Here is a 20,889-nt window from a genome sequence, read left to right on the forward strand (position 1 = left end):
TGACTAAAAGCTGAATAAAAGTTATTTATAAAAGCCTCTGTATTTTTGGATGGAATGGACAGAGAAAATCTCAGGTAAAAACAAAATAATTGTAAAACAGTGAAACAAGAAAAACTGCATTTGTGCCTGTATCTTAAAAATAGCAACTGAAGCAATACAAAGTGAGTGAGTTTGAATATGAGCACACAGCACAGAAGTGCTGAGTAACCCAGAGTGCTGCTTAATTTTTAAAAAGGGATCTCGATATCTCAGGCATCTCAAAATTAAGATGGGATTAAGATACATCAGAGGATAATATGGAAAAAAAAAAATAAATCCAGTGTAAATTACCTTGACAAGACCAGGATGACAAATGAATAGAGCCTGAAATCAAAGAAAATATAAATAAATAAAATAAAGCAGTGCCCCCACATCTCCCTAACTCATCCTAAATGAGCAGAAGTACTCTAGAAACTGATATTTTCTTAGAAAGGGGCACATTGCTGCAAAATACTGACACTAAATAAGAGATGCACTAAAATCACAAAACTCAGAAGATGCATAGGAAGAGGTATGAGAAGATGTGAAGCTCCTGGGTATATTAAAATAGAGTTTTTCTGCACAAAGTGTAATTAAATCTTGAATCTCAATTACCATAATCAGGATAATGAAATAACTGATAATCTCCAACAAAATCCTACCCTTCCCAAAGAGTAAATTAATCAAATCACTCCACTACACCATTATTTTAGCATGTATAAACTGCTAAAAACACTAGAAATTTCCTTTGAATTCCTTGAAGGAGTTCATAGCTGCAGCCCTCTTTGTTGTATTTTTACAAAGGAATTCTCTAAATGAACAAAACAGAAGCAAATTTATTTAAGCCAGACCAACATGGACTGGTCTGAGGAGGAAATCTCTGCTCTAAAATAAAAATTAAGTTGTTTATGGAAACACAAAGCAGCACATGCAAGGTTTTTGTTCATCCCATGTTATAAGAGGATATTTTAGAGGGAAAGGTCCTAAGTTTCACTCTCCTTATTGATGTTGGGAAACAATGACAGATTTATTGTAAAGATTTGTCAGCAGCAGCAGCAGCGAGGTCACTGTGCCCTAAGAAAGAGAAAATGTTCATTTACCTGGAACCCCACCCCAGTGAAACCTTCCTTACCCAACCCTTTGCCTGAACAAAACATGCATTTACCTCATAAAGCTTGAATTGTGCATCAGGATTCAGCTAATTGGAGGTTTGCTGTCATTAATTTAGATAATATACATTCATCTCACATAAATAGCTTCCAGCAGCTTCTTTAATTTAACCTTTCTTTTGGCCTCCTTTTTTCACTGTCACACAACCAGCAATTGGGAGCTCACAAACGACCTCCTGTGCCACAGCCCCACCATAACAATCCATGGGAGGAATTTCATAAAACTGATTAAATTCTACCACATTGGCTTTGATGAATTAGTAGAATTTGTTACCTGCAGCTGCTCAGAGATAATCTTTGATTTTTAGCTGAGTGTTGGAAAGAGTAAACCAGGGACATGTTGTAGCTTTGACACCTTCATGGCTGAAATGGAAATAGAGCCACAGCGTTCACAGAAGCAAAACCTTTACAGATTTTTGCCTTTTATCTCTCTATTCTCACTGCTTAAAACAATATCTGAGGAGGATCTCCCATGACAAAAGTGTTTCTGTATAAATTTTGAGATGATTACAATTATTCTGTAATGATTATTCCTTCCTGCCTGGTGTCACATCACAAAGAAGCAGAGCTGAGGATCATTTTCCCACAAAGCTTCAAAGGTGGCAAATGATCCCAAGGTAAAAAATGAGCTCCAGCACAGCAAATCACCCAAAATGTTTTGTTCAACATTAAATTATTATTCACCATTTAAATTAAGGATTGCAAGGGAAATTCATTCTGAGCCTTTTCCATTTCCCTCATACTCACAATTTGGCTAATGAACCAAGAAAGCAATTAGTGAAACATCTCAATTTATAGCAGGTTGAGGTAATCTTTAGCCAGGGCACAGTTAAAACTCCTGCAGTGTGAAAAGGAGACTTTTCATCTCCTGAAGCAGCTCTGGGGAGTTAATGAGAGCATCAGCAATGGCACAATTTGTTATTTCTGGCTGCCCCTGGATCCCTGGCAGTGTCCAAGGCCAGGCTGGCCAGGGCTTGGAGCAGCTTGGGATAGTGGAATTTGTCCTTGCCCATGGCAGGGATGGCACTGGATGGGATTTAAGGTCCCTTCCAACTCAAACCATGGGAGCACAGCAGGGATTTCCACAAGATACGGATTTTTTTCAGGCATTTATCCCATGCAGCTCAGTTAAACACTCCCACACAACATCTGGGAGCAGCCCATCCAAGATTCCACAGCACTGTGGTGGGCACTTCCCAGTTCCCCAGCTTTAGAGGGATTTCATTTCTGTGGGACAGCACTTCCATGGATGATCCTGTGCTGATCCTTTGTTGCAGTAAGGTAGAAAAATTATAAAGAAAAACCTTCTAAAATCAGGCCTGCTGTGGCTGGCCTGTCATTTCTTCTAAATCAAGCTTGCATTTTACCAGTTCCCATGTGAAAGCAACCCTGGTGTGAGCAGCTCATTAACATAACAATCTATTCTTGAGTAAAAAACAACCTGTATAAATTGCTTTTACATTTTAGACAGAAAAATGAAAAGTATATCTCACAAAGAACTTTCCCTGCACATACACACCAAGAATTTGAGCGACCAATCAATACAGGATAACAACTTGTTATTAACCCATAAATAATTGGCAAGAAAGCTATTGACCAATGGGAATCCCACACGAGGTCTGTGAAATTTATAAAAAAGGAGATATGTGAATAAAGAATGGCCTTTTTTTCCACCATGAAGAAAATAGAGTCCCATGTGATTTATTCTCATAATCCTTCTGTGCCATCCCAGTGGGAAAAGGGGAGAAGCAAAAGAAGGGGAGCACTCCCATGGTTAGTGGAGCCTGCCTGACTGATGCAGAGTTCATGAGCTCCAGAGCAGGACACAAGTCAGGAATTGTACATGGACACACTCAGAGCACCACCAAAATTCAAGAAATAATTCTATATTCTCAAAAATTATTGAGCTGCAGTCAACAGAGCACGCACAAAAGAAACCAGGACTTGTGAACAGCTTAATGCAAACAACTTTTCAGCACAAAAAATAGGGAATGAAGAAAACAAGGCTGCATAAGGAGTAGGATACATTATGGAAAATACAGTGGCAATAATATAACTTAGTGGTGTGCTGCAGTATTTTGCCTAGTAATGATTTGTGTCTGTAAAATTTTAAAGGGACCTGAGTTAAGTATATTTGTAATTTTAAGACTTTATGATAGATACTCTTATAGTAAGGATTTAGGAATGGGCAATAACATGGGAAGAGTTTTGTTGTTTGTTTTTTGTTTTTGTTTTTTTTTTAATTCAGTGCATCAATAACCACAACTGGACTAAAAATAAATACTTAATTGCAATTCAACCAAAAGCTCCCCCTGAGGCTTGAGCTCGATTGGATGCTGGGTGCTAAAATCAGCCTCTCCCTTTTCCTTAGGATAGCAAAGAAAAAGGAGAATGAGCTTGACTTTATTTACAGCATGGTACATAAAGTCACGCTCAACCTTAGGAGAAGCATGAGCCTGGGTAATTGAGTCAGGAAGAGGAGTGGAAGTCTCCTGTGACAGCCTGTAATTGTCAGAGTTCCAGTTAAATGCAGCAGACACTGATTCAGTTCGTATTTTGAATGCCTGGGTAGTGCCTGGATCAAACCTGGCCTCCAGACCTCTGGAGAGCTGCTTCTCTCTGCAGCGTGGTCCTTCCACTCTGATACAGAGACATTAACCAGAAAAACTACATGGGTAATTCTGCACTCAGTGCTGAAAATATTTCATTTAGAGCTGCGTCGAAAATTCCATCCCCTTAGCAACTGGGAGGTTCCTGCTGGAAGGAAGATGGGGCTCTGGGAATGTCAGAGGCAAACAAGGATTCTGTGGGTGTGAAATTGTTGGCAATTATGTCTGAGCACTGGCTGCACATGTTTTTGCTGAATGTGTTCAGATTTACTGGAGGAATTGGCCTGGAGTATTTACTGAATTCTGGGAGGCCTGATTAAAATAAACTCTGTTCAAGACACTTGTACTGTACTGAGACTCTGGAGTCCAGGGAGAGCTCTGGATGTGTCAGACACCAAAACAACAACAAATTAAAGAAAGGAATTGGCTCAGGAAATATTACTGCTGTTTCCTGAAAACAAGCTAAAATGCAGTTGCTACCTGAGGAGCACAAAGGGAAAGAGAAATAACATGAGAAGCAATAAAGTGGAATTTGGTGTGGCAGAGCAACTCACAGCAGATCCACGAAGGAAATGAGCACAGGTGATTAAGAATAAATCACTCCATGGTGACCTGCCATTCCCATCCAGGCTGGAAAGGCAGTCCTGGGATGACAGAAGCCACTCTTTCCTTCCTCTTCCCTTCACTGCCAGACCCAGGGCAAGGCTCCATTTACCAGCCTGGGAACTGTCCTAGGTTGGAAATGGGGCTGTGTATTCAATTCCCATCTGTCAGAGCTGGGGCAGTTCTCTTCTGTACATTGGGCAGTTTTTTCTTTATCTTTACCACCATGACCAAGCCTCCCTCCAGAAAATCTCTTCTGTTCATGGGCCATTAATTATTAATTATCTTCTGTTCATAGCCAGTGAGTGTCCCTGCACGGCTGAGAAAATTCCATCATCCATGGGGAGATGCTCTGCCCAGGGGAGGAGCCAAGCATTCCTACCTGGATACAATCTGACCTGGGAACAGCACAGCAGCCTTTGCCCCCTGCATTCCCAGAGGAGCAGCTTCCTTCCCCCTGCATTCCCAGAGGAGCAGCTTTCTTCCCCCTGCATTCCCAGAGGAGCAGCTTCCTTCCCCCTGCATTCCCAGAGGAGCAGCTTTCTTCCCCCTGCATTCCCAGAGGAGCAGCTTCCTTCCCACTGCATTCCCAGAGGAGCAGCTTCCTTCCCCCTGCATTCCCAGAGGAGCAGCTTCCTTCCCCCTGCATTCCCAGAGGAGCCCAGGCCCATCTCCCCCAGCCCTGGAGCTCCAGAGGAAAACTCCCCCCTTGTGCAGATCCTGCTCCAGCAGAAGCACAGCTGGCACTGCAGGAGGGCTGAGCCCCCCTGGGATGGGGCTGAGCCACCTCCCTGACACACAGGGGACAGGGCTGCTCTGACTCTTAGCAGTGGTGTTTTGTATTACTGCATTTTTTATTTTATTTTTATTTTCTTCCCTACTATATAACCGTTATTCCTGCTCCCATATCCTTGCCTGAGAGCCCCAAATTTCAAAATTATAACAATTCAGAGGGAGGGGTTTTGCATTTTCCATTTCAGGGGAGTCTCCTGCCTTCCTTAGCAGACACCTAGCTTTTCAAATCAGGAATGCAGGCAGCAGCACAGGTTTCCTTGCAGCTCACTGTCCAGGATTCTCCCCTCTGGATCTCTCTGACCTGTCTGCTGGAAGAAGCCACCAAAGCAGCTCTTTCACTCTGCACAAGCCACCAACCCCACGTCCAGCCCTCTTCCCTTGGAGGCTTCCATGAGCCTTCCCAGAGCAGTGCATTGATCATGGAGAGGTTCGCAGGGAATGACAATTTAGGAGTGCGACCATTCCCAACCACAAACTGTGGGAATCACACAATCCCCAAATGGTTTGGGTTGGAAAGGACCTTGAAGACCACCTGATTCCAGCTTCTGCTGTGGGCAGGGACACCTTCCCTAATCCAGTGGTCCAGGAGCTGCGATTCCACCCCTGTGCCAACCTCACAGGGGGAGAGCAACAGCAGCAACACGAATGGGGCCCTCCTCACATCCCCCCAGTGAGCCCTGAGCAGGAGAAGATCCTCACTTTCATGGAAGAGGGCTCAGAGATCCATTTCCAAGCCCTTTTATCCTCCCACCTGCAGGAGAACAGGACCTGTGGTGGTGTTTGGCTCCTGCATTCTCCCACATACATCAACCAAGTCAGCCCACGCTTCCCACAGGACAGAAGGAGGAGGAAGCTGCTTCTGACCCCTCAGGAAGGTCTGTGAGCTCCTCAGGAAGGTCTGTGTCCTCCTCAGGAAGGTCTGTGCTCCTCAGGAAGGTCTGTGAGCTCCTCAGGAAGGTCTCTGTGCTCCTCAAGAAGGTCTCTGTGCTCCTCAGGAAGGTCTGTGTGCTCCTCAGGAAGGTCTGTGCTCCTCAGGAAGGTCTGTGAGCTCCTCAGGAAGGTCTGTGCTCCTCAGGAAGGTCTCTGTGCTCCTCAGGAAGGTCTGTATGCTCCTCAGGAAGGTCTGTGCTCCTCAGGAAGGTCTGTGAGCTCCTCAGGGAGATTTTGGCTCTGGGCAGCACAGCAGTGCACAAATTGCAATCAAGCACACAGGGAGTCCAAAGCCCAACACAGAGCTCGGGCCAAAATCCTGCTCTCCTGCCTCCTCAGAGGATGCAAAAAGAAGATGAAACCTTTTTTAATGATGTCCTGGTGCCACTGTGAATGTGGGTACCAAGGAGACAACACAAGTGTGGCTGTACTGAGGATGACTCCCCAGGCCACAGCTCAGGTTCGTGTTCAAGGCAAAGCTGCAGCTCTTTGGATGAGGAATAAGTCATTTACCCAAACATAAAAATTCTTCTTTGAGCACAGAAGTATCTCTCTGCTACCTTACCCATAAACTCCAGATTAATCTGCTCTTCTAAAGTGTTTATAGGTAATATCATCAGAGTTTCCTTTTGAAGAGTTTCATTTTACAGCTAAATTGCCAGCTTGTATTCTAAACATCTCAGTTGCGAGGTTCCACAGATTTTGGGGGGTCTGCAGGATTGATGTGCTCAATTTCTGTCTCTCAGACTCTACTATCTGCTTTTTGCAGTCATCCTGCTATGAGGCATTTCTCCAAGAAGGTGATTTTCCTTCCTGTTCACTAAATCTCTGGCAGAAAATGCATTTTAGTGAACTAATTAAATAGAGTTGGATTGTACATCAAATATCAGTAATAATATCAGGCACTAACATTCTGGCTGCTGTGAGAACAGGTTGCAATACACATTGTACCTGTAATACATCACTGGGATAATGATTTGATGCATCTGTGCTGTTAAATCCTCCCTTGGCAGAATGACCAGCCAGCAAAAGACTGGAAAATATTTATGGGAAAGAGGATACTGGAATGCTGGAGGGAAGGATCCTCCTCCGTGTGCTGTCCTTCCCTGGACTTCTCCCAGCCACATTCCCAGGGCTTGTGTGAGGCCGTATCCCAAATTTTCTCCTCATTTTCTGACTCTCCAGAGTATGAGCAGCTCTCCTTTTCTGTATTCTACTTATTAATTATTATTAATTAAACTCCTGTTTAATTAAAATCTAGTGTATCCCAGAAAAACCTGAGCTTATGTTCTTAAATATGCTTTTTCCCCCCCTCCCAAAGGATTCCCAAGTGCTTGACAAGCTACAACCACAGAATGATTAAAGCTTTTCTTGAGTTCAGTTTTAATTCTGTGAGTTAATTTAATTCAGTAGAAGACACATTGATAACTTGTTCTCACTTCCCATTTCTGTGGAATAAAAGAAGGGAGATCTTAGCTAAGCAAAACAATGTTCCCAAGAGAGGAAATTCTTGAGATGCTCAAAATGCAGCACCTGTAGCCAGTGTTTCTTCTCAAATGTAGAGAAGTAAAAAAAAAAAAAGGGACTTTTTTTTGGGAACAAAGTTCACAGAACCCTTTTGGAGAATGCTAAACCTAATTTCTAATCCATCAAACTGTGATCTCCCCCACACCCAGAGTACTGAGTTTTCAGTGACCCACTCATCCTCTAGTGTCCATAATTCCCCAAAAATAGCCATGAAAAGAAGCATAAAGCATTAACTATAACAATAAAAATATAAATTGACCTATAAATTGCCACTGCCCAGGTTCATTTGGGCTCTGGGGGATGGCAGCACAAGGCTCACATCCATCTCCATTAATATTTTCAGCCAAAGGTTAAAGAACAGTAAAACGAACTAAGCTGCCAGAGAAAATACATATTAGCATTTAGATTAACAGTTATTATCTGCATTTCCCATCAGCAGACAACAGTGAAATACGTGATGATGGCTTCAGATATTTTTTCAGAAAGGTTAAGGGGTCCCTGGATTCAAAGGGCTTGGAAAGACTGGCCTGGGAGATAAATGGCCTGGCCCTGGCATGTGCTGTGCATCCTCAATACATCTGGACTCTGGCTGGAATTAAAATTCATATTGCAGCAGCAATTAAAAGACAGAAGTAGGTCAGGAGCTGCTGTTCAAGGCAATGTGCAGGCAAGGAAAGAAATGAAAAAACCCCAAAGCAAGCAGCGTCTGCCTGCTAGAGAATTCAGCCTTGAGAAACTCAGGCTGAGGTATGAGAGGAAAAAAGAGGGAGAGTTCGGGTGGTTCAGTTCTGGGCTCAGCAGGCAAAGGCAGCTCTCAGGCTGCACACTGACATCAACTCTTTCATTCTCCATGGAGCAAGTATTTCATTGTCCACGGACTCCCCCAGTGCCCTCCCTGCGTGTCACACGCTGGGACAATGCCCTTTGTGGGAACTCATCAGCTCCAGGCATGGAAAATGGGAATAAAACCACGTTGCTTCCATTGCTGTTTGAAAACCAGAGGAGTTTGGTGCAGTCACCTGCAGGCTGACACAGACCCTCCCTGCAGGCTGCTGCTCTGCTTTTGCAGTGCTGACAACTAATGCAGGTCAGGGATTTCATGGGCAGCTCAGTTTTAGTCCCTCAGCCACATAAAATTGAGCAAAGTGAGACCCAGCCACCTAATGTAGATTAAACCTTGCTTTCATTATAATCTGTTTTTAAAAGTGGCCTGTCAACCAAAACTACACCAAAAATAGGTTCTCTAGCTCTATAAGAGTTTGCACAGGAACTTTGCCTGTTAAAGTTTGATTTTATCCAGAAAGGGATTTTTAAAATAATTTTAAATGCTCCAAAGAGCAGCAGCTGGTTTCAGAAGAGGCTCTCCATGTGTGGCCTTTGCTTCCTGCCTTGCCCTGCTTCTCGTGGGAATTTCCAAGCCAAGCCCTGCCAGGTATCTCCCCAACCTGCCCAGCTGTCTGTGCTCAGCCTCCCAAATCCATTTTCCATGTTGGCAGCTCCAAGTGGCACTAGGAATCCAGAGCAATAGAAGCAGACAACTAAATGCAATCAATTAAACCCAAAGAGATCTGAAACCCAGTCCCAGAGCACCCATGGGGACTGTGGCCAGAGTGACCTTCTGCTGCTAAAACACTTCTTTTTTTGCCATTTATTTATCCTACACAAGGGAAAACATGTCTATATTCTCTTGACTCCAGTCTTCTTCTTCCAAAAGACAGACAAAGTAATTGTCAATAGCTGATTTTGTCACTTTTATTGTGTATTTTCTGCACTGTTCTGCCCCTCATAAATCCTGCACTGCTGGGCTTTAATCACCAGCAAAAGTTTCTATACCTTATTCCACCTCCTGCCAGAGGCACAGAAGACATTTTTAGTTGTTTGTGATACAAGCCTGTGCAGGACTCTAATAATTATTAATGGTAACACAACATCAACAAGTGGGGGCACAACTCTTAGAGCTGTGTGTACTTTGCAGGGAGGGCAGGAAGGAGAATCCCTTTCCACAGGTAGTGGCCAGGGCATAATTCCCAGGGGAGTTTGCTCAGTGGGTTGCCAGCTGTGTGGCTGAGGTGTTACAGCATCACCCAATTAACTCAGTAATTAATGCACAGCGCTGATGGCAATCTGGGACAGGTTTGGGGTGGGAACCACACACAGAGGTGGGAGTGGGGCTGGTCTCTGCTCAGCATTCCTTCCCCAGGGATGCAGAAGTGTCTCAGGAAACAGGAGCAGCATTGCAGGAGAGAAGAACACCCCTGAAAATGCCCTGGGGGAAAACTGGGGCTGGGCTGGAGCATAAACAAGGAAGGACTGCTGGGAACTCTGCTCCTCCAGCCTGGCTGGAGGATTTACAGCAGAGGGACTCGTGGAGGACAAGGGAAAACTGTCGGAATTTGTGGTATTGATGATTCCCAGATTGTAGAAAGTCTCTGTCAGCCCCACAGCCAAAGCAGAAGCCATAATTGGTCTGTGCTGGTTCCAGGTTGTTTATTCTGTTGATCTCTCACATGTTCTGCTGCCCTGCCCAGCTCTGTCCTGCAGGGCAGCGTGTGGGGCTCTGCCCTCAGTGGGCAATAAAAAGCCAATAAAGACTTAATGCCAACGTCACTTCAGAGTAAGTTTTTAACACCACCTGGAATCATCATCCAGTGCATTTTTACTTGTAATTTTTTTTATTTTTCTCTCTTTTTGGGTGCTCAGAAGATAATTTTCTCCCCACAGAGCAGCGAGTGCAAAGGGTAACTTCCCTCCACCCCACCAGTGCTGGCAGCAGCACAAATACAGGAGCAGTTCATGACTATTTATACTTCACAACCCCATCCCAGTGAAAGCTTTTAAGTAATTAGTTTTCCTCATTAACAGATGCTCTGCCTGGTGAAGGGCACTCAGGTGCTCCTAAAGCCCCTCCTGGATTACAGAGCAGCACCACACAGGCTGTGAGGGCAAAGCTCAGAAATGCTGAGCTGGGCTGGTGAAAAAGGCAACAAAACCACCACATTTATATACAAATGTCTCATTCCTGCAAGATCTCAGAGCTTCACAGCAATAAAAACATTCCCAAGATATTATCATGATCCCCTTGTATTTAAATCAGATGGACAATATTTATCAACATCACTTTTAGGGAGAGCCAAATACACTTTAAGGGATATCAGGAGTTTTTTTTGTGCTGAAGTTGCATCCTATCCTAAAAAAAAAAGCAAATTTGATCCATCCCATAGACCAAAAAGTGATTTGCAAACACAGGGAACAGGGTTAGCCAATAAAACACGTGGGGTTTGTACCTTCTCCCTGCCACATCTCATCCATTATCCCATTTTTCTCTTTCACACTTGCAGAGGCAAAACGGACATCAGGTAAAGCCTAATTTAATATTATCAGTACTGCATTCAAACACATCACCACGAGCTGTGTTGCTAAAATTGCACTGCAGGAAAAAATACAGGTAAAACATTGTTATCTCCTTGGAAAAGCTGGGCCTGGTGCTCCAGCACCCACTGATGCCTTTTGAAAGCAGCAGGATTATTTTCCCGAATAAGGATTACTCCCATGATTAAGGAGTGCAGAATTACATCCATTCTTTGTATATCTCCTGGTGTTTACATATCCCTGCTTTCACCTCTTGGTTTTTGTTGCTTTTTCTTTATTTTTAACATGGACATTTAATTACTGTTAGCACCAGATATCATTGTGCTGGACTTGTATCCCTTCAAAATGTGGCTGGGCCTTGGATGCCAAAGAAGAAATGCTTTTGTGATCAAAACAAAGGAAATAAAGCAGAAGCAGCAGAATGTGAGCTATGCAATTAAAAACAAATAAAAAGAGAGGGAACTTGTTATTCACAATCAAGGCTTATTCATGATTCATGTCACATCCCTGCTCCTACCCATGGCCTCTGCTCTCGGGAGCTGATTGCTTTTGTATCAATTTTTAACTGTGCCAAGGACTGAGTTACCTGAGAGCTCCCAGGCACTGCTGGCAGGGTCACTGCTGGAAAATAACAGCACTCAAACAGTTGGAACAAGTATTATAAGCAGGTTTGCTGTTAATGATTAATAAATAAAAATACTTTGATGTTTTTCACCTTGTAAAGAAGGGGTGAGAGTTGCTTTAGTTCATCCTGCCGTGTGCTTTATATTCAAAATATATCTCCTTCCTATCCTTAGGAAAATTAAGTTATTTTTCCATTACTTTATAGTAAAATAGAACATTTAATGCAGAGTTATTAATTAAGAACTTAATGCAAGTCTCAGGTCATGTTCTCAACCCAGTGGGAAATGTATCTAAATAAAAGCAACACCATAAGTTAAACTTCCAACAGGAAACCAACTTTTTTTTTATGGAAAACACAACTTCTTTCAAGCTCTCACATCTGACACTGAATTCCATGAATCTCAGTTTGGGAAAATTGTAAAGGGAACATAAATATATTTAGTTTTAGTAGTGTGCTAAAACTACTGGGGGGGGTGAAAACTTAAATACCACCAGATAATGTCAGGCAGCTTCATCATAACTTCACCGCCAGTTCTGTAGGTACTGTTTACACATTTCCTAGAGTTAAAAAGAAAGGCACATCATGCCTTTTCAGGCTTTAAGTCACTTCAAACTCCAAAAGAAGGCAGATTATTTATGGCTCCAGCAGCTGCGGAGCTGCTCCCCGGAGCATCCCCGGGATGCTCTGCCCCGGTGGGTGACAGCGACGGGGACATCGTAACCTCAGAGCCAATTCTGTAGGTACTGTTTACACATTTCCTAGAGTGAAAAAGAAAAGCACATCCTGCCTTTTCAGGATTTAACTCACCTCAAACTCCAAAAGAATGGAGATTATTTATAGAAAGACTGGCACAGGAGCGAAAGGAGCTGGCAGGACGCTCAGACACCCCCCGAAATTGCCTGAATTCACCCCAAATCCCCGTTTCCCTGCAGCTCTCGGCGCAGTGCAGGGGGTGACAAAGGGCTGCGTGTCCTCCCAGGAGCATCCCCGGGATGCTCTGCCCCGGCGGGTGACAGCGACAGGGACACCGTAACTTCAGTGCCAGCTCTGGAGGAACTGTTTATACATTTCCTAGAGTGAAAAAGAAAGGCACCACCTGCCTTTTCGGGCTTTAACTCACTTCAAACTCCAAAAGAACGCAGAGTACTTTCAGAAAGGCTGGCACAGGGGTGACAGGAGGTCTCAGGACGCTCAGACACCCCCCGAAGTTGCCCGAACTCACCCCAAATCCCCGTTTCCCGGCGGCTCTCGGCGCGGTGCATGCGGGTGACAAAGGAGCGCTCCGGCAGCCGCGGAGCCGCTCCCCGGGGCATCCCCGGGATGCTCTGCCCGGCCAGCCCCGCCGGGTGACAGCGACAGCCCGAGCTGCCAGCGCATCAATTATTCACCCTCCGCCGCCCCAGCAGCTGCTCCGGCAGCAGAGCCGCTCGCTGCGTGCTCCGTGTCCCGGAAAAAATGGGATTGCAAAATCCTGGCATGGGCAAAACCTGGGTGCGCCGCTCGGGGACAAGTCGTGTCGCGCTTGTGCCACTGGCTGTTGGGAACAGCTCATTGTCTTCATCGAAATATTGAATTTATCGCCCTCCTTCTGAGTGTTCTGGAGCAAAGTTAAGAGGAAATGTCCCAACCTGTTGCTTGCACATATTTCTGTATTGACCTCCCAGACTTTGAAACAGCAAACACCTGTTTGCCAAAATGTTGCTGTTCCTGTTCTAAGCATGAAAGGGGGGGGAAAAGCACAGCAAATCCCTAATTCACTCCAAAATCCATCGCAGTGTTGTTTTTGAAATTATGTTTTGAAGGTGGTATTTTCACTGGGATGTTTTAATTTTTATTGAGAATTTTTAAAAGGATCAGTGGTAGCATCATTCATCTCGATGTTTGTCATATAGAAATCATTAATAACTGAATATGATAACAATTGAATGATCATCCATCTGATAATTGATCAGAAGACTAATGATGGAACACAATGAAGGATTTTTAATAATTTACATGTCTAATTATGTAATGCTTTAATGGGGTAAACAAAGATTTACATCATTTTCTCTAATACTGCTAAGAGCAGCACTGGAATATTGAATTCATTTTGGTATCCACATTCTAAATACAGCTATAGAAAAAGCTACTCAGAAATTATTTGAACTCAATAAGGAAAATTAAAAACATGTATTCAGCCTGATTTGTTTTCCAAAAGAATACTGAGAGTTAATTTGATTACAGTACACCAAGGGTATTTCAAGGAGAAAATACCTCGAAGTATTTCTGAGGTAGATATTTCTTTGGAGATGGTGATTACCTACTACAAAAATGTTCTGAGTGACCTCTGCATTTCTTAGATACCTTTCTAGAAAATATGCTTTTTCCAAACAAACAAACAACAAAGTTTACAGAACTTAAAATGCAGGGAACGTAAGGGCAGATTCCTTTAAATCCTTTTAGAATTACATTGTGCTCATGTTGTTCCTTGACTCTCCACCACTACCTTCCTATCAGCTGCATGTGGTGATTTTAGCAATCTTTCAATAAATTAAAAAACAGATTTGCAATAATTTCAGGATTTCACCCAGAGAACCATGACATTGTAATGCAAATGAGGCTGATGAATGTTTCATGGCAGACTTCAAAACGTTTGCTGCTGAGCCTTTCTAGAGCAGCCCAGGTGGATGCACTTTTCCTCCCACCTTTTTCTCATTATTCTAGTTAGGATAAGAAAGAAAAACAACTTGGGGCACAAGGACATGAAATAATTTGTTTTTGCTTAAGAATTATAAATGAAGCTTATTTCTGCCTCTAATATTCCAGCTCTAGACAGGTTTATTCAGTGTTTGATGTAGGTGGGATTGAAGGACTTTGATCACCAGCTTAAAACTGCAGCAGGGACAGAAGGGTTTGTGATTATCTGCTGGATTTTGGCACAAACCAATCTCTTCCAGATTGCAGGTGCACTTTGGAGGTGGTGATTACAGAGATCACTGTTGAGGTCACCCCCTCCTATGGCGGACTTGTGACAACGGCCAAAAAAGAAAAAGTGTTTTCACCTGAACTGAATGCTGGCAATGTCCTTTAGGATGTGTGCAGCATGAAAGGAAAGGTTAGGCTGTGAGGAAGAAGATAGCCAGGCAGATATTGGCCAAGTCAGCCCTTGGAAGCATTTCCCAGCAGGATCCACCCCTGGTTGTGAGCACTAAATGATATCTCTGGCTGCAGCTGGGCAGGGGATAATGCAGGTCCAGATCAGCTCCAGCTCCTGGCACCTCCTGCCACCCCTCCTGAGGTCTCCAGGTGGATGGTGAACAGCAAAGAGTGCAAGGGGCATGGGGGAGGCAAGGGGAATTGTTGTCTGGTGCTGCTGCATGAGTTTTGCCTGGGAAAAAAAACTGATTGACAGAGTTGTAGCTCAGAGTCCCTGTTCAGACAGTGTCACATATGCAAGGAGGTGACAAATTATGCTTGACTGCGCTTGAAAGCTGCAGAAATGTTGAGTAGCACGGGCAGGGAGATGGGGTTCCTATCCATTGCCATCAAAATATCATCTTTTAGTGCTGTTGACAGTTTAATAGCTACTTCTGGATGGTGGAGAGCATTGTGAAGTGCTGCCACTGTATTATTAACCCAGGCTGGAGCTTCCCTGCAAATCAGAGCAAAAATCCACACAAATGGAACTTCTGAAACAGTTTTAGATTAGAGGTGTGCTGGTCACAACAGGAATTATATCTCTCTGTCTGCATCTCAGGCAGATACAATAACTCTTCAACCGCCGATTACGTTATCATTTATTTTCTGAGATCACAGAATAATTAATGTTGGAAAAGACTCCAAAACCATCGAGTCCAACCATTAACCCAGCACTGCCACATCCCCCACTAAATCACATCCCTAAGCACATCCCAGGTCCAAACTCCATTCCATTTTAAAAATCCAGGTGATGGAATTCTGCTCAAATCGAACATTTTTGATTCCATTTTTCTCCTCCAGGCAGCTGCTCTGACCTGCAGGATACAGTGTGTGAATCTGCACTGCTCGTGAGAAAATGCAACCGTGCAAAGCTTGCATCCACGGATGTCACTGCCTGAAATCATCCCTGGGATGTACAGAGCTGTGCCACACCATGGAAATGGCTTGCAGGGCCCCAGTCTGTCACAGTTCAGAGCAGATTTGTGTAATCTCACACAGCCTCAGCATATCCTGTGGCTGGGGGGGTGTGGTGTGATGCTGTGACCACAGAAGAGGTTTGGGATTCAGGAGGTCGGAGTGTGACTCTCTATTGATACCTTTAAATTAGCTATCGCTGTGGTATCTGCTTTCTGTCAAGGTGCTGCAGGAGATCAGTGAGATGCATCTGGGAGGGGAGTGAATCAATTCCCTGCTCTGCCTGGGGGCTGACCCTTCCCTGTTGGCTGTTTCCCAGCTTGTCACCTCACTTATTTCCCTTTTTTTTTACATTTTTCCTTGGCACCACTGGCAGGGAATGTGTTCCCTGCTGGGGCTCCTGTCTAGAAGTGCCACCTCCCCAAGGTGGCTGAGCTGACTGTGGGATGAGACTCTCAGCATTTTCCCTCTGTACTCATCACTGGTGAGCAGCACCTTGAATCCTGTCCCCACTTAGGAATCCCTCACTCAAGAAAGGAAATTGAGAGGCTGGAACTGGTCCAGGGAAGGGAATGGAGCTGGGAAGGGGCTGAGGAAGATGGGAATGGGCTGGGGAACTCCTGAGGGATTTGGGAAGGGGCTGGGAGCTCCTGAGGGATTTGGGAATGGGCTGGGGAACTCCTGAGGGATTTGGGAAGGGGCTGGGAGCTCCTGAGGGATTTGGGAATGGGCTGGGGAACTCCTGAGGGATTTGGGAAGGGGCTGGGAACTCCTGAGGGATTTGGGAAGGGGCTGGAGAACTCCTGAGGGAGCTGGGAAGGGGCTGGGAACTCCTGAGGGATTTGGGAAGGGGCTGGGAACTCCTGAGGGAGCTGGGAAGGGGCTGGGAACTCCTGAGGGAGCTGGGAAGGGGCTGGGAACTCCTGAGGGAGCTGAGGGGCTCAGCCTGGAGCAAAGGGGGATCAGGGGGACCTTGTGGCTCTCACAGCTCCTGCCAGGAGGGGACAGCCGGGGGGTCAGGCTCTGCTCCAGGAACAGGGACAGGAGCAGAGGGAACGGCCTCAGGCTGGGCCAGGGGAGCTCAGGGTGGACACCAGGAGCTTTTTCTTCCTGGAGAGGACTGGAAGCATGGGAAGAGGCTGTTTAGGGAAGTGGTGGGATCCCCATCCCTGGAGGTGTCCAAAGAATTACTGGATGTGGCACTCAGTGCTCTGGGCTGGGGACAAGTTGGGGATCAGGCACAGCTGGGACTCGATGATCTTGGAGGTCTTTTCCACCCAAAATAATCCTGGGATTTTGAGACACCAAATGTGGCCCTTCTGGCACATGGCACCAAGAGGGGCAACACTCCAGAACAGCCCCAGGGAGCTGTGGCAGAACTGCCAAAACACGTCCTGCTGGCACATTGTTCCCCATCTGGGTTGGTGGTGGTTTTTTGGTTTTGTTTTTTTGGGGTTTTTTTTTTGAAGTCTCAGAAAAACAGAGCATTACAAAAACATCAAGCTGTGAGAAGAAAAGTCAAAAGCCAGAAAATTCCAAGTTAATGCTGACTCCTTAATTCACATCATTAACTCTGAGGCACGGCTGAAGTCTGGGCAGCAGCCTGAGCTGAACTCTGGTGGGGTTTGGAACAGGCTGAGGATTTGCACATCCAAGGGAGCACAGATTCCTGTGTGGGTGCAGGAGGGGAACTGGGACTGGCTGAGTGAAGGGGCTGGATGCCACTGCCACTGGAATGGGCAAAAAAAAAAAAAAAAAAAAAAAAAGGAGGGGCAAGAAAGGGACAGAGTTCCTGAAAAATTAGGTGGAGGAAGGGAGGTGAGAGAAGATATAAACTCATCCCAGGGGAGAATAAGATTAAGGACACTGACAAATGAGGGAGCCAAGACATGAATTAAAAGGTGAGCAGGGAAAGGCAGATACTTAAACAGGAAAAATAGGGGGTAATTGTGAAAAAGGCAAAACCAACAGGGAGTGAGAGGAGAGCGACTTGGACAGGGATCTGGCACAAAGCTGGGACTGCAGTGAAAGGGGCAGGAGAACAAAGATCCCTCAGAGAGGGAGAAATGCAATCAGGGCTGGGAGAGGCTGAAGAAGAAAAATCAAGAGGAAAAAAGGCTCAGGTTTGGTGGGCAGAAGAGTCAGGGCATTTTGGACTCCCTCCTCTGAAGGCAGAGCAGGATTGGAGCTCCCACCCCTCTCTCTGCCCAAGGCCTGCTGCACATTGATCCTGCTAGCTGAGCCCTGGCCTTCATTTCTGCTTATTAGCTCCAAAAATTCAAATTGCACATGAGAAACAGAGACCAAACCAATCATTAAGGCTGCAAATGAAATATCCCCAAGTAAGGAAATTCAAAGAAAGCTGAGGAGGAAAGAGTTTTGCAAACTGTGATACATAAATACATATATTGCTCTTCTGCTGAAGATCTTGGAGCACTTTGGCTCTTTGAAAATACACACAGCTGGATACTTACATTTAATTAAATAGTTTTTAAGATAATGACTACCGCAGTTTTGGCATAATTCACAAGTAAAAGCAATCAAACCCAAAATTCAAAACTGCTTTTATTCAAATATCCAGCATCACTAACAGCCTCTACAGTTTTCGACGGAATGGGAGCCATAAAACTCCATTCCAGAGTTTACAGTTGCAATAAGAGCAGATTTATGGGCAATAAGAAGTGTCTGTGTGCACCTTCTTGTGCCTCTCCTTTATTAGGCTAAAGCTGAGACATCCCCAAAAACGTCTTTAATTAGCTCAAGCACTTCATTTAACAAAACAAGCAGTTTAGAAGAAATATAAACCCTGATTCTCCAGCCACCACGTACAGGAAGCAACTATTATTTGTGCAAGATTAATAAAGTCACAGGTGATTTTAGAACAACCTAATTAAAGCATGATTTAAACCTAAGAGCACATGAATTTTTTATATCAGTACTGGATCAAGGAAAAGAAAATACTATGTTAATAAATACCCTGTTTTTGTATTAAAGAAAGCTATGTTGAGGGTGGGTATGAAGGCACCTTGGAATAAAAGTTACTTTTCTTGTAAAGACATGCAATAAAAATATTTGTGGGATTCTTCCCTCGACTAAACCAGAACTTCTTTTCTGTCCCATCATGTAATCCATGCATCAAGGGAGAACAGTGCAATGATGAGGAATAATTGAAGTTAGAAAGTCAGGGAAAAGTCTGACTGTGGGGACAGTTTTCTGTCTCACATTTCAGATGTTTTACATAAAGTGACTAAACATCTGTATTGCATATACTGTAATTAACATTTTTCCCATCTATGGTGGAATACAGCATTAAAAATACTGAGCACATTCAGCTACACCAAAATCAGAGAGAAATGCAGAGCTCCAGCATTGTTTTCAACACATATCAGAGCCCTTTTGGCTGCAATCCAGCACTGGATTTTTAAAAAAGCTCCTTTTATCACAGGCAGGGGTTTTCCAGAGATGATCTTCCACCAGTGGACCCAACTGAGGATCCAAAATTCCAAACCCTTTTGCAGCTCCAGGGTTCCAGGATGGCTCGGGTTGGAAATGACCTGAAAGACCATGGGCAGGGCCAACTCCCACCAGAACAGGCTGATAAAATGTCTTTAACTTTCAAAAAAGTTCTTTTAACTTCAATGAAACTTCTTTAATTTCTTTAACTATCAATAAGCAATGCAAAAATTGGATTTGTGGCAAAAACAGGGAATGGCATTGCAATTTTTGCAAAATCACCAGGAAAATGTGGGTGGTGAAAGTCTCTGAAAAACATTCACACGGTGAGAGGAACTGTCCTAGAATTATTTTTCCCACAATGGTTTCTTTTCATTGTTATTCATCATTGAGCTGCTTCTCTAAACTTCATTTAGAAGTCCTGTGAAATGGTTCTGTGAAAACAATTATTTTAAGAATATAAATAACCATTGGTAACTTTGGACACTTTTTGCAATAATTTTAAAACTCCAAGCCTTGGCATTTTATTTCAGGTAAGGGTTTCTTTCCCAAATGTCTGCTACAACACCTGAATTCTTCACTGTAGGTTTGTTATTGCAGCAGGGATTTTTATGAAAATCTGTCTGTATTGCCCAGCCTGGACAGCAGCAATTGGCTCCTCTGTACCTCAGGTCCATCCTCCTCTTAAAGATTCATTTTGTGATCAATTTGAAGCAATTTGCTTTTGCTTTCTTCCTTCATTTTTGTTTCTCCCAATAAAGAGATTAATAAAGCAGTGTGCCAAGAGAAAGTGCCTTTAATGGCTTCTTTTTCCTCAAATATTTATCTCCCAAACATTTTTAATATTTAAACATTTGCTACTTAATTTCTAATAAACTACTTGGTATTAATTGAGTTCAAGGAGTAAAATAGAGATGGATTCTGTGCCAGGCTGTGCTGATTAGTAGTCCTGGGATTGTACCATCAGTATTGTCTCACCAACAGTTTATTCCAAATATTTTAATGGGAATAAAGAGAGGGAGATGAAGTTATAATCTCTTAGGTAGATGCAATCATTTAACAGTGCCTTGGTTTCCCAGGACCTGTGTTACCTGGATTTATCACAGAATGCTTTGGGTTAGAAGGGACACTAAAGACCATCTCATTCCAACCCCCAGAGGAGAGACAGGTCCTACCATCTTTTATGTTATTTAAGTTCTGTTGGAGTTACAGCAATTTCTGTGCTTTTTAATGCACATTTCTAAGGTCTTTTTAGACAAGTTTTGCTTTTTAACTGCACACTGCAAAATGCTCAGCTTGATCTTGATTAACCTCTGTCTTGGGCTGTTAGAAATCTCTCTCTGACCCTGACAAATCCCAAACCTCCTCAGTGACAGCCATCCTTCCTCACAGGTCATTTTTCTGCCTCATTGCTCCAGCAGAATCCCTTCCCAGCTTGCAGCCCAGCTCTTCCCTGTTCCTCCCAACACAAACCATCCCAGAGAGGCTGACCCCAGCCTGTGGGAATTTGTGGTATTGATGATTCTGAGATTGTAGAAAGCTTTTGTCTTTCTGCCCTGTTGCTAAAGAAGAAGCTGTAATTTGTCTGTGTTGTTTTTAAGGTTGCTTATTTTTGTTTATTTATAACATATTCTGCTGCCCTGCCCAGCTCTGTCCTGCAGGGCAGCGTGTGGGGCTCTGCCCTCAGTGGGATGTGACA

The 20,889-nt window shown here is 44.1% G+C and overlaps 1 protein-coding gene across 1 annotated transcript in view; it reads right to left on the reverse strand.

The window, feature by feature from the left end:
• Positions 1–12,985, reverse strand: part of C7H10orf90 (chromosome 7 C10orf90 homolog) — a 59,849-nt gene extending 46,864 nt beyond the window's left edge. The window contains exon 1 of the mRNA XM_031505288.2: positions 12,868–12,985. Coding sequence (XP_031361148.2) covers positions 12,868–12,958 — 91 coding nt within the window. The 5' untranslated portion in view covers positions 12,959–12,985. The remainder of the gene's footprint in view (positions 1–12,867) is intronic.
• Between the last annotated feature and the right edge of the window lie 7,904 nt (positions 12,986–20,889).

Source organism: Lonchura striata, chromosome 7 (assembly GCF_046129695.1).
Source record: "Lonchura striata isolate bLonStr1 chromosome 7, bLonStr1.mat, whole genome shotgun sequence".
NCBI classification, from domain to species: Eukaryota; Metazoa; Chordata; class Aves; order Passeriformes; family Estrildidae; genus Lonchura; species Lonchura striata.